This window comes from Dromaius novaehollandiae, chromosome Z (genome assembly GCF_036370855.1).
Source record: "Dromaius novaehollandiae isolate bDroNov1 chromosome Z, bDroNov1.hap1, whole genome shotgun sequence".
Taxonomy (NCBI): Eukaryota; Metazoa; Chordata; class Aves; order Casuariiformes; family Dromaiidae; genus Dromaius; species Dromaius novaehollandiae.
This window is the reverse complement of record NC_088132.1, coordinates 24,421,900-24,436,731: the sequence shown is the minus strand read 5'-3', so window position 1 is coordinate 24,436,731 and position 14,832 is coordinate 24,421,900. Positions and strand designations below refer to the sequence as shown.

Below are 14,832 nucleotides of genomic sequence, written 5' to 3'. Positions count from 1 at the left end.
ACACACATATGCTTTTTTCATATAAGAAGCATCAGTTTATAGTCATGCCTCTGATCACTTCCAGAGCCAAAGCCAATTCTCAATCATCTGAAGTAGGAAACTTCAGCTTTCAATAAAGCTCCCACTTCAAGCCCTGCAGAGCTGCATGAAATTGGGTTTTATGTTGATTTCTAGGCACTAAAAGTCTGAAATAGATTCAACATTGAATATGCCTGACCCAAGCCCGAGGCAGGTAAAATTTTTCAGGGTGGAAAGAGGAGAAAATATGTTTGGGAAGAGAAGAACCTCAACACGCAACAGGAAGACTGGAAAACAAGACATCTGATGTGGCTGAGCAGCACATACTAGAATAAACGCACCGATAGGTCAACAGCAAGGTAAGTCTCAGTTTTCATTCAGCTTTGTCACTTGATTGTAATATCCACAATAAGTCTATGTTTAAAAAAAAACAACAAAAAAATAAAGTGCTGACTACAGCTCCCTCTTACCTATTCAAAAGTGCATGGCAATGCTAAAGGTTCCTGTTGATTTTCTGAAGACGCTTTAATGAAATCCACCTAGATATAAAAGTAACTAAGTAGAAAGAATTACTGTTTTGGACAGAGGAGCTACTAGGGAAAATCCTAGTGCAAAGAGAGCTTTAAATTTGTTTCAGCCAAGAGCATAAGAACCAGCTTCGAAAGAGCTATATCTGGGTACGTCAGGAAAGTTTGATACTAGTGTGGGGCTGCGGTTACAGCTTACTGGAAGGCAACTATCAAACAGTAGAAACCGCTGACATTCCGTATTCATGAGCAATTTGTATTCTGTTGTGCTCATCAACAGTGCAACTGGTTTTGTGCAAAATGAGAAGCTGGTTTAAGAAAATACAGTTACCAGAAGCCAATATTTTCTCATGAATTTGTGTTTGCACGCATGCTCAGTGACAGTATTTAATTATTTAAAGTTTGGAAATTTATACATAGAAAAACAGAATCTGCATTTTCTTAAAACCTGGCTTAAGAAGTAAACACTGCAATGTACATTCTCAGTATTAATACCAATTATTTAAACAAATTTGTACCAAATGAACCTAAAAATTAACAAGCTATCAAAGCAAGACAATTAGCAAGTCTCTTTCAAATAATCATTATAAACATGAAGGCGACTGTGCCAATTATCTAATGAGCAGATGGGGCTAACAATCCTCCCTAATGTTGAATGTGGGTCACAAACACAGATTTGCTTCTTAGGCTCATTAAATAAATTAAATACAAGAAGTTGTTAAAATAACACTAAGGCTCTCACTTGAACTGCCATGACAAAATAGAAATCCCAGAAATCTGTTGTTGCTAACTTGAATTGTTCAAAAACATGGAGATTTTTGGCCTTTCCATCTAAGTGTTAAAAAAAAAAAAACTCACAAAGCAACAAACATGCTGCTCTCTCCACAATATTCCAGTGCCAAGACCTCATAAAAGGAACATATGTGATCTTCTCTTAGATGGAATAAGTGGGTTTTGTGTTTGCTTCAAACCTTAATCAGATATTTATTCAGATATTTTAAAGAGTCAAAATTGCTTGGGAGACACATATCACGAATAAGCCCTAAGTGTTAGCAAAGTTTCGCAGCTTCTTCGGCTGATTCCCACCATTCCAATTTCAATGAATGCATCATGACAGCATATGACCTACAGAAGTGTCTGATGATTACACAGAAATTAATGGACACAATCATAGTATTTAGGTACCAATTAGTTTCACTACATAGCTTTTGTCCAACATACTTCTTTCTATTTCTGTTTGGCTTCCTCCTTTCTGAAGGTTTATTTATTTTATAAAAATATGCAGTAACTGTTTGTAAGACCTTTCCACAGTGTTGTAATGGCATCTTCAAGGGCAGCTTTGGAACAAGACTACCTTAACACGGAACTGCTGCAGAAAAATATTTATCACAAAGTATCTAAGAAAAAACTGGAAGGGAAGGGGACACTTTAAATATCTTACTATTTCAAATTATTATAATTTGAGATAATACATAATTCAACTAAGAAATACTGATTTTTTTCCCCCCATGAAAGAGCATCTTAAAGTAGAAAACAAAAAACAAACCCCAAAGTGCACAACATACATCAATTACAGCAGAATACAAGAGAGATAGAATTTGTAAGAAGAGGCTCAAGACTTAAGTCAAAGATTCATCAGGCAGGATCTGGGGAAGCTAGGCTTTGGATTTCCATGTAAGTGAAAACTAAAGATGCACATGAGTACTTAAAAGAGTTTTCCTCCAAAGTAGTTAAATTTTTCAGAATTCTAATCACTGGGATTACTGATTTAAGTTAGGTTTTTGTTTTGAATATTGCCAAAACTGACTAAAGCAGCCAACTAAACTGTGAGTTCTGACAAGATTTCCTCTACCTATGTCGCTGAATCTAACCAAGTAACAATGACTAATAGAGCCTCATTTAAGTCAAACACCTGTTCACTTTGCAAGGAGGTGATTTTTGCTCAATGAAGAATTATCAGAATGTTTATCTTACAAGTCCTGTCTACTGATCTGATGAAAGACACCTATTCATACACCACTCCAAGCTTACATTCTCTAAAGGAAGAAGACAGGCACAGGGAGGACCGAAAAATATTAAATGAATCTACCAGTGATGACACAGACTGCTCACATGAAGTTCATGGTTTTGTGATACATTCTTATTCTTTACTTGATAAAAGTATAAATAACAGCGGCATTAAACTAGAGATCTGATGCAACAATGACCTTTCAAGTAATATGTTTGGCTTTTCTCAGTCTTCAGGGACTTTTTGCTCAAGACCTCCCTTTCCTAATTTTTCTGCAAGCGATGATACCTAGAACCTTTAGTGGTTTTCTGATGATATGCCACGGTCAATCTTTCTGGAAGGGCATAGCAATCCAAAATAAAGATCACTTACCTTTTCAACTGCTTTCTAATTTAACATGCAATTATTTTTGTGGCTCAAATAGAATTAGTATTAGGCTATAGTTAAACTGACTCTTGAAAGATAAGGAAAAAATTACCCAGTAATACTTTTTCCTTTTTTTCCCAGTACCTTGAAAGTTTGCCTGTCCACTAAACAAATACGAACACTGGCATCCAAGCACCAATCCACTGAGATCACAGCATCCTCTGCTCTTAGAAAAAGAGTACCTGTCTGTGGGACTAATTCTACAGAGACTGTCTTTTTATCTGAACACTGCATACCTTCCTAATATGATCAATGGAAGGACTGGTTATCTCTTTTCTCTCTTCAAAGAATGGCATTTAATTACCATATGAGAAAACGGCTATGAAAGAAACGACAAAACAGCTCTGCTCCACTCTGTTACAGTACTTTCTGGTTCACCCTGAGGCTACATCTCCCATGTAAGTTCGGTTTACTTATCTACCAAAGACTCAGGAGAAAGGGAATACTTCTGAAGAATAGCTAGGCTTCTTAGCTAGACTATGTAGCATAATAACTAGATCCAGGACAAGATAAATGTTCACCGCTTTTTTTTCCGGAAGCTTAGCTGTCTTAATCAAGGAAAGCAAAGCTTGTTTTTAGCTCTAAATGAAGAGACTGCAGTAATGAATCAAGCTACAGAAATCATGGCTAAATACTTAGCAATGACGATACCCATTCCTAAAGAAAGACACAGAAGCATCCCTTCCTACTCTATAAAGGCTTCAATTCAAGGTATTTTCATAGTGAATTTTCTAGTATTCACAGAAATATTTACCTCTGAAGCTCTTAGTTGTACAGTTGCCGCTTTATACTCTAATTCTAGTCTGTTCTTCTCAGCAGCCACTGTAGTGCTCTGAAGAACCAAGTCTGCTTTGACGATGTTCAGTGATATGCAATTCTAGATAGGAGAACAGAAAGTGTCAATTTTTTTCCATGAGAGACCCAAAACTGATATAATTACTAACATGCTTTAGAAACTGTGCATTTTTTAGCCATAGCATACAACCTCAAACTGTGTTCAGTTCTTCAACTGGATTTTCTTTCAAATTTAATTTTAAGAAAGGCGACTTAGTAGTGACCCACATTCTTCAAAATGCATAGTCCACATCTGTTCTTATTCTGCAAGCATATACATATCACCTGTGACTAAATAATTTATGCTTGTATACCAAAAAAGCAGGTTCTCTCTCTCTTCATATACTCACATGCAAAGTGTGAGAATACACAAAGCCATCCCAATTCCTTCTCAGAGACCGAATCCAACAGGTGGATTTCATAACTCAAAAACAGAGATGGAAAAGGGGCAAGAAATAAACACGTAAGATATATGCCTCTCACTGGCAGTACAAGATGAATGACAGTATGTGAAGTACATGGCAGAAGCTGTGACACTCTCCCATGTTCTTGTACCCATGAACACAGGAGCAGGATCTCCAAACAACCAACAATAACCAAGTATCATACAAGCTCTGGATGCCCCTCTGCTAATGCAGTAATCACTTGGCAGATGTACTCTCATGTCTTAATACAACTTGAACAAATTAAGACAACAGAAGCAGCTTTCATTCTGGAGCCTCGTAGCAGGCTTTAGTGAACCCCACAATCTGGTCTGACAACTTTGACACAGAAATCACTGCTTCTTTAAATGAGTCAGCCTCAGGGACCCAAAAAATCATCAATATATTCTGTAGTGCGAGAAGGACAGCTTCAACTCTAGAAGTGTGAAGCAATGAGAAGACTGGTTCACTGTTTTTCTTATAATAAACATAAAAATACAAAAGAATCTCCTCTCTTAAGGAGACAGAGCACAATGTCCCAGCTGCACACTTAGTGGATGTACACGATGAAGTTTTGAGAGTGTTAGCATCTGACCACACTAGTCAGTCAAGGTCTGAGATCTTCATCATTTCTCATTTTAACACAGAGTTTCCATTATTTCAACTTTCTCTCCTCTTTGGAAGAGACATGAAACAACACCCAAATAAAGTCCGGAATTAACTAGGACACAAACATAAGTTGCATAGTTTCCAACCCACTTAGTAGTTTGAAAAAAAGAAAAGCCAAATGAGAGGAAATTCTTAATGAAAGGAGATGGAAAATGGAAGAAGCTAAAGGACTATTCACAGACAACAGCACAAAAAGAACTACAAGCAAAAGCTCTGCCAGAATTTGAAATGCTGGAACAACTCTGTTTCTGTCAACCGACTGTAAAGAATTCGTGTGTGCCAGGTACACCCTGCCATATATATTGGTATCTCAAACATTCATAAAGAAAACACTGGCTCCCTTCTCTGGATGCAGTAGAGACAAGAGAGTTCTGCATGTAAATATACATGCAGGTGTATGTCCTCTAGTGTCTTTATATAAGGTGACTATCTGTCCCACACAAGCCCCAGAACTTCTCAGAGAAGTAGCAGGCCACATTTTTACCACGCAAACACACAAAAATCCTATACCTGTCTTAGGTTTCCTTCTGTGGCAGAAGTGAGTATGCCCTAACTGTATGATTGGGTAAGTTTTGTCATTTTAGCCTATAACTAATATAACTACAAAAGCCTTCTAAAGAAAGCAGAAAGATTCCCATAAACTTCAAAGCATTCATGAAGTTTGGTTTGGGGAGGAACAGAAACGTCAGTGTTTCAATTATTTTGATAAACTGTATAATGAAACACCTTTCTTGAATCAGACCATTTTGGTTTCTTCAGCATGTACTAGCACCTATTTCCTACAGCAAACAAAGCATCAAAATTAAGCTGATGCACAACCAAAAGAAAATCCTTTTGTAATCAATAACTACTTCAGGCAAATACCAGTTATCCCCACACACACCCCTCCTGACGTGCTGAGCAGTACACAGTATGTCTCAGATCCAGTTTCCTACACAGAGTAAAGAAGCAATTAAAATACTGTTTCAGACAGGTTGTACAATAGTCAGTAAATGATTCTGGTTGCACTTTACAACAGCAACATGCCCAGACAGTTCCCAGTACATACTGTGAAATGGGCACCCAGTATGAAAGTTAACAGCATATTCTAGAAATTCCCATACTGGGAAATGGGCACCCAGTATGAAAGTTAACAGCATATTCTAGAAATTCCCATACTGGGAAATGGGCACCCAGTATGAAAGTTAACAGCATATTCTAGAAATTCCCATACTAAATACAGAGTATTTGTATATATTTCAAAAGTAGTTACTTAGCAGTGTATTACTTGCACAACAAGTTCTGTAAAGTAATCTAGAAGTCTAAGCAACTGTTTTAACATGTCAGGCATCTTCTGCCATTCTTTGGCATTTTCAAAGTGGCTCTGGCTAGCTGACCAAAAGGCGATCTCTGAAACACTCCAAGTATTGCTGTCCATGTCTATCAACACACAATAATAGCACACCCGTTTGGAATAAACTTTTTTTTTTTAAATAATAGCAACTCACTGTACTGAAATCAGTCTCATGTCAAAGGCCATACTCAACTCTTTCCAGGTGATAAGCTAGAAAACATTGCAACACACTAGTAACGCATGGCAAGGAAATAACATACAGGCTCAAAGTGGTTGCAAGAACAGCACCATTTCTTGCTGAGCACAAAAGCACAAGCAGAATCCACTGAAACTAAAAGTAATTTTCTCTTGTTCCTTAGTTACTGAGAATACAAACTAAGATAATTCACCTCATGGCAGCTCCCATTATAACGGCTAACAGTTAAAGCCAAACCAATAACTGAAATCCAGTTGTTTTTTATTTTTAGTTTTTTGGCAGTGGGGGCAGTGGAGGTTGAGTTAAAAAAGACAGACAGACAGACATACAAACATACATACAACAATGTCACTCGTGATGCTGAAGCCTAAGACCTGAGTCCTTTTCCCATCTTTTTCTAATAGAAGCAAAGAAATGGAGATGATGAGCCAAGACGAAGTAAGGGTGTACAGAAATGAAGTATTCTGAAAATGTATAGATTGAAATAGTTACACAGTTCACGCTTGTATTTACTGGATCACTCCATGGACCAGAAGACTTCAATGAGTGAAAGCGTAAATCAAAGGAAACAAGTACTATACAAATTGAGTTAACAACAGATGAACAAGTTCGGAAAGGCTTTTAAAGAACTGTATCTTCAAGTCAGCTCATTAATATTTACATTAACATAGCTAAATTTTGCATGCCTCCTAGTTATGTTACAAGAATTGGTCTTTTCACAACAAGGGTACACTTCTCAAAACAAACAAAAAAACCCACACCTTTATGAGATGCATTAATTCTGTAACAAGCCTTGCTTTTTGGACATTTATTTCTTTGATCTTCATATTCGCTTGTTGAGACTCCTCTTCTAGATTGATAGCATCTTGTTCCATCTGTCTTAAACTACGGGAAGAACCAATATATTATTAATCCTGACTTTAAAAAAAGATATTACAGAAATACCAAAATTCTTAATTTCATTTGTGATAAACCATCCACTAGCAAGAAGTGGAATTTTCATTTTGAAACATTTCAGACATATTAGAGGAATGCATTTTAAATCTAAGAAATTCAGAAAACACAAAAAGCATAACTAAAGAAAACCAAATTTTGGCCGAGTGTGGTGACTCAGCAACCACAATACCTTACTTCTGTTAATTTCAGATTTTTAAAAAACAAATCAGTGCAAAGATGACATTTTTCTTCTTTTTCTACCTCCTTGAAACAATACAACATGGCACAGTTAAGGAGGTTTGCTTAATTCTTGCTATATATATTAGTAAGAAATAACTGTGTTCTTAGCTACTGCTCACTGCAGAAAACTAGAATTTTCACTCATTCTAAATCTCAAATACATATAATTATGGAGAACTTCAAGTTAAATAATTGTGCTCTTCAGGGAGATGCAAAGCATCTGGAGATCTTCAAAAAAGGCCAAAAGCATAATCCAGGAAACTACAGACCAGTCAGCCTCACTTCAAGCCCTGGGAAAATTATGGAGCAAGTCCCCCTGGAAAACAATTCTAGGCACATGAGGGAGAGCTGATCAGGAACAGCCAGCAAGGATTTACCAAGAGTAAATCATGCCTGATCAACCTGATTGCCTTTTATGATAAAACATCTGGACTTGTCGATGGACAGCATATGTTATTTACCTCAATTTTAGCAAGGTTTTGACATATTCTCCTACAATATTCTTGCATCCAAGTTCACATGCTACAACCTGTATGGGCTGACAACTAAATGGGTAAAAGACTGGTTTGAGCATTGTGTTCAGACATTATTAATGGGTTCAGTTCATCACTAATGGGTTGTACTGTGCCTGGAGGCCAGCATCAAGTGGGATGCCCCAGGGGTCTATCCTGAGACCTGTTCAACATCTCTGTCAGTGAGTAACCTTGAGGAGGGGATGAAGGGCACTCTCATTAAGTCTGCACTTGACACCAAATTGTGGGACCATTTGAGTTGCCATTCAGAGGCATTTGGTCAGGTGAGAGGAATGAGTCACCAGGAACTTGATGAAATTCAGCAAGGACAAATGCAGAAGAAATGCAGAGTGCTTCCACTGCAAAGGAAGAGCCCTTGGCAACGACACAGGCTGGGGACAGACTGGTTGGAGAGCAGTTCTGCCAGGAAGGAGCTAGGATCCTGGTGGGGAGCAAGCTGAACAGGAGCCAGTAGCGTGCCCTGGCAGTGACAAGCACCAAGAGCAACCTGGGCTGTATGAACAGAAGCACAGCCAGCAGGTTGAGGAAAGTGATTATCCCCTCTGCTTCACACTCATTAGACTGCATCTAGATACTGAGTCCATTTTGCCCCTCGCCAAATACATTAGTAGATGCTGAAAAACTGCAGCAATTTCAGCGATGGGCCACCAAGACAGTGGAAGGCTGGAACACGGGTCCTGTGAGGAGAAGCTGAGAGAGCTCAGCTTGTTCAGCGTGGAGAAGAGGTGGCTTAAAGGGGCCAACCTAATAGCAACCCCCACAAATATCCATGAGGAAGTCATAGATGGAATAGAGGCAGGCTCCTTAAGGAGGTGCATGGTAGAAGGACGAGAGACAATGAGCATAAGTGGAAACAAGACAGCTCCAAACTAGACGTCTAGAGACACTTTTTCCCCCATGAGGACAGTTGAGCAGTAGAACAGGTTGTCCAAAGAGGCTGTGCAGTCTCCACAGAGGTTTGCAAAATGAGGCAGGATAAAGCCCTGAGCAACCTGGTCTGAATTCAGTGCTGACCCTACTTTGAGCAGGTGGTTGGACTAAAGAGCTCCTGAAGTCCCTTCCAACCTGAGTGATTCTACCATTGAATATTAACTTCAAAATTATGTCCAACTTTATTAAGAAATTCTGATATATGAAATAGAAATGTATTATGTCTCAGAATGGTTATATTCACTGCAAGGAGTATTTATCTCATTTCTATGTCTAAAGAAAAACATCCACATTATACAACACAGCTCGTAAGAGCCTTCTCTGTAATTGTGTCAGCATTCTTTCCCTTGCTTCAAAATTAAAAGGAATGGAATCATGTCTTTCAGGCAGAAGACTTAATCAATATTGAGACAGTTTAGGTAGAGGGTCCATCTCTCTCCTGCCTTCAAACAGTATTCTTGTAAAACAATGCAACAACACCAAGAACAAGTATATTTATATCCCTAAGAGATCACAAAGTAAGCAATAGGCTTTGACACTAAGCTTGCATCCACACTGTTTGAGGCTACCTCTCTTCACAGCAGACTGCCTTCTTGTAACTCCTACAGCCCTAGGGCTTTTTCAGGGGGTAGGGGGTATTCTTTCCTTTTTTTTTTTTTTTTTTAATACCCCAGAAGTAACACAACAGCTGTGCATGCAAGGACCATCATCATGCTTTTACTGAACAAAAACAAGTGCACAACGAGAACATACAGGAGTGCTTGAGGGTACAGTCTGCTGGGACAGTGCTGGAGAATCGTATAGGGTGGAGGGAGTGATATCTGGGGGTGTCTATCCATACCACCTTTTGCGAGTGTGATCTGAAGTGAGGTGTCTTTTGAATCATGCCGAGGCCTTGCCTCATGACAAAGTAGTGAACTAATTGCAGAGCACCAAAAAGCCAGAAAAGAAGGTAACACTTAAGTACTGTGGATAGTCAGTGTCCAGCTTTCTTTCTTAGTACTGTCTGTGCACTTTATGGTGTCATTTAGATATGTGCTATGAAGATAAAAGACTACAGTAATGTCTAAGTACATGAATGCAGTGATGTCTCACTGGAGTTCTGTGATTATTACAGTAATCTGTCTAGGATGTTGGTTTCTGAATTTGTTGTATATGGTTTCTCAATTTCTAAACAGCCTCTTTATCTTGATCATCACATGTATCTGAAGCTCAACTACTGCTTACTGAATAAGAGTAAAAGCACACCACAGCAGGAAGAAGCCAATACACATTTGTTATTAAAACTGTTCTTGTCTCATATACAATATGATTTGTCCAAAATCCTACCTGTCATGCTTCACAGCAATTTTTGATTCCAGCTGTTTTCTTTTGTTTCCTCTCTCTAAAAGCTCCTTCTTCTGTTGCCTGAGTTCATTGTCTCTTCGTTCTAGATGTTTCTGCCTTTCAAACAATGTAGTCAACTGAATATCCAATGATTTTAGCGTACTATTAATTTCCTGAAATGAAAGAGTTAGAAAACACACCATTAGCATTCTTACTTTATTAATACCATCCTAATACATGCAAACAGGCTGTGCTTATTAGGCAGTAAAGTTGGTAGTAGTTCACATCATACACAACACCAGAATAAAGTTCTACCTGTTGCTGGCTTTCCAACTGTCTTCTTTCATCTGTATCCACTGAAATAGAGAGAAACTGTGCTGCCCGCAGGGATGTGTTGCTAGAGAGAGTTTGGTTTGTATAAGCAGATACTTTAACAATATATTTTTCTTCTGCTGTGTAGATTTGCTTAAATTTGGTTTCTTGTATGACCTAAAAAACAAACAAAACATTCATCTGACAAAAGCCTTACTGAAGGCAATGCTTTTCAGAACAAAAAATAAACTAGTTGCAATCCAGAGTAAAGAATTTAAGATTACATAAGTTTCTGATTTGCTAACATGCCTTTGCAAAAAGCTGATGAAAAGTTTAATGCATCACTATACTTGTAATTTAGGTCAGTAAGCAGAAAACTGTTAAGATACTGTCCCACAGAATATATTACCATAAACAATTAAACAGCTTCTGATTACTCTGATGAATGAGTTACTTCTAACCCTATCACAGGGTTTTACTGTTTTCTTTAAGAATATTACAGATATAGGCCTTGGTAAGACCTACTAATATGTATTCACGAACAAGAATTTCACTGGGTCTAGATGTATGACATGCAGAGGTAGCCTGTGTAGAGAAGAACCAAAAGTACTTAAAAAATGAATGCATTAAACTGTAAGGTAAGCTGTAAAGCATAAACTTTGTTTAAGCAACTGTATCTGCAGGAAAAAGTACGAAATATGAAACATTTTACTTACTATTTTTAAACTATTTTAAATATTATAAATAACAAACATTTATCATAATCCAAAGTACTGCAGTACTTCAGAAGGATGTAAACTCTTCATTAAATTGGGAAGAGTAAAAAGACTTCATAAGACAAAGCAAATTTGACTAATGACTTTTCTTCAGATTATCTACCCAGCACCAGCAATATTCTGCTGATTTGGTTCCTGGACCCAGGAACCCCAAACCCAGTTGTGTTTAATGGCTTTTGCTTTGCTCTACAGCTCACACTGAAGTTGAGGACATTTCCATCCCGGGACTCTTTCCACACACTCAGCTTTATGAAAACAGCTCTCCATTACGCTAAAGCTTTCTCTGACAGGTTTGAAACAAAATGTTGCAAACAATGCGTTCTTCAACAAAAAGAGTAAAAGCTAAAAGAAAAAAATTCACACAACAGCACTGAGAAAGTGCCATGCCCAAAACATTCAGAATAGGGGTTTATCCTTCCTCTAGATCAGTGATTTTCTACTTGCTGCCCACTGAGCTCTGAAAAGAATGGGGTGTCTAAGGAGTACTTTTGAATGGTCCACAAAATATAACTCAAAGACCTATACAGGCTTCTGCTTTATCATGTGATAAACAGACAGTGCTGAAAGAATCGCAGTTCTAAGAAAAAAATGCTTAGATTGGCTTTTTCCTCCCAAAAAGAAAAGCATTTTCATCTAGCACTCTCTCCAGTTTTAGTTTGCTCTTCCTCATTCTTACAGCATGAGAAACAGAAGGCAAGAAGGAGGAACAGTTTCTCAAATGCACAACTCATGTTATGTTCTTCTCAGAGAGCCCTCTTCCACTTGGGAGAGTTCACTCTCTGTGCAAGATAGACAGCAGCTGTCCAGTATAGACAGAGGTGAATACGGACTTAAGTTGACATCTGTCATGGACATCACCCACTGTAACCCGGCGATGACTAGCTCTCAAGGGCCCAGAAGAAAGCAGGGTACCTACTGGGAGCTCTTAGCCTGTTTCTAAGAATTCAAAAGTTTTTATATAGTATTTATCACATTAACTCATAACTGAAGTTATACAGCAGAATTGGTCAGAAATGGAACAACTTATGCAGAAAAAAACCCTCTGTAATTGTTGCTCTAAACACTACACAGAAAAAAAGGGCAGGAAAAAAATCTGGAGTTTCTTCCCCTTGTCCAGAAAATATTCTTTTCCAGTTTTTCAGGTTGGCACTGTCATAAACTATTAACTGTTTTATTAGAACTTTGCCCAGAATATTTCAGGCACTTTAAAATGTCCAAGCTATAAAACATGCCCAGTGCTTTTATTATAATAAAGCAACTTCATATGATTGACTTGGAGTGCATGCAGATCAAAGAAATATTTAATTTCCTGTGAAGCACTGCATTAGATTAGCTGGATTTGTTAAGATGTCTTGTAAAACGTTTGCGTATAACGAACTGTTCTCATTTCAAAAATGCAAATAAAAGGCCCTAATTTATTGCTCTCTCCATGTTACCCTGCCAAAGAATTTCCTAAACAAAACTCTAGAACATAGGTGTGTTTGTGCTATTTAGGACATCTCACCCTTTCAATCATGTTTTTGGTCTTCTCTGTTCCCACAGGGACATCATGAACACGATACTGGGAGCAAAGGTAACTCATCACAGGACGAGGAGCATCAAATAACTCTCGTAAATATGAGAAAAATCCATATCGGCTAAAGAGGAGAAAAAAGTGAATATCACAAATAAAATTTGGTAGACAAGGAAGCTGAAGTTACTGAAGGGTCGAAAAAATTCCCACTAATCCTGAACTAAATTAGTAATAATTTGATTTGCAAAGAAAATCCTAATACATAGCAGTGACAACAAAATATTATACTTAAAACCACTCTCCACCAAGTAATCTGATACGTACTGTAATTCTTCAATAGGTCTTGAAGGTATGTTTTCAGCACACGATTCAGTAGGCGCACACACAGCATTCACTTTTAGCTTCCGATGATCGCGCATCTAAATATAGATTACATTAGATAATTTGGTTAAAAAAAAAGAGTAGAAAAGAAATCACTACATGAAAATAAAATACTTATTGAAGAGGCATTCCATAGAATCATAATTTATTTTAAACTGATTTAAGCCGTATAAGAAGTCACAAAAATCCAGGCTGGTTCAGATACAACTGAGTTCTCTGAAAGCCAACCTCAGTTAATACTGATACATGAAAATACTGTATATTAGTAAAAATAAAAGCTGTATATTAGTAAAAATAAAAGCAAAACAAAGAAATCTGCAGCCTGGTGCTCAAAATAAGTAGCTAAGATGGATGCTAATCTGCATGGATGTAATAAGGAAGCCCTCTCTCTTTCAGGCTGTATGGTGAGTCTGCACAAAAACCAGCAGATCAGTAGCTACAGAGGCAGAAAAAATGGAAGATACACATGACAGAGCAGTTCGTCCTTTTAAAGCAGCCTTGCACTGGGTTCCACAATAACGGCGGCAAGATGAGCCCCCAAAACCTCAGATTACAACACTATGGTTCACTTACATAATTATGACTAGCTTTTGCGAAGGGCAGATAGGTCTTTGAAAAATGCAGAATAGTTTGTCATTAATTACACTATTCCTGTGGACAGCATTTGGGAAGTGCTATGACAGCTAACGCTGTATCTTGTAGCTTTCTTCCTCTAAGTCATCTCTCTGTCTGTCAAACGGAATAATCTGCACTTCCTCATCACTCCAGGAAAGAGCAGCATTAGGAAAAAACAATTCTGATTTCCTGCTTGGACCACTGTCTTCTCCGAAAGATGTCCTCTCCTCTCTTTAGTCAGAAGGCACTGGAAATGCCTGGTACTTAATTAGCAGTTTCCTGGGTTTGTCATATTTTTGTGCAAAGTATTTTCTCCTCAGCAATTGTTGCCTTGTCAAGCCAAACAAAAGTATTTCTAAAAGGAAAATTATTCCTCGTATTCCTGATGCCTCCAGTTGGTCTAAACTTTGAAAAATCTTGCTTATAATTAAAGCAGAAGAAAGCCTTTGACTACCTTGTATTAGCTATTATGCTGATCTTATCTAGAAAACCTATTAAAAACAAAGTTACTTAGTAAACACAGACCCCAAACTATAGGGCTCCTATACCAGTTTTAATCAGTTTTTAAAATCTGTGACTACTTGCCTCAAGAAGAAACATTTCCATATCTTCCTGGCTCTCAAAAACGAAAGCCCTCATGTCATTTGAAGAAATGTGATTTTCAACATATTTAGCATGTCTGTTGTCTTTCATGTTGATCTGCTCATTTAAAAAAGATAAAGAAAGGTAATGAAGAGAGCCTGATTTCATACAATTGTACTTAACCCCCTCAACATTTTAAGCAGTCAGATGACATCCAGACCTATGTTTAATGAAAACAAAGACAAAGTTTAAATG

At 37.7% G+C, this 14,832-nt stretch overlaps 1 protein-coding gene across 3 annotated transcripts in view; it reads right to left on the bottom strand.

The window, feature by feature from the left end:
• SMC5 (structural maintenance of chromosomes 5) overlaps positions 1-14,832 on the bottom strand; it is a 50,246-nt gene that overhangs the window by 12,483 nt on the left and 22,931 nt on the right. For 2 of the 3 annotated variants that reach the window (XM_064502676.1, XM_064502677.1), the window contains exons 11-17: positions 14,581-14,694; positions 13,324-13,418; positions 12,991-13,123; positions 10,714-10,887; positions 10,402-10,571; positions 7,195-7,318; positions 3,734-3,856 (exon numbers count right to left, since the gene is read on the bottom strand). In XM_064502676.1, coding sequence (XP_064358746.1) covers positions 3,734-3,856; positions 7,195-7,318; positions 10,402-10,571; positions 10,714-10,887; positions 12,991-13,123; positions 13,324-13,418; positions 14,581-14,694 — 933 coding nt within the window. The remainder of the gene's footprint in view (positions 1-3,733; positions 3,857-7,194; positions 7,319-10,401; positions 10,572-10,713; positions 10,888-12,990; positions 13,124-13,323; positions 13,419-14,580; positions 14,695-14,832) is intronic. The other variant, XM_064502678.1, reaches the window with a different exon arrangement.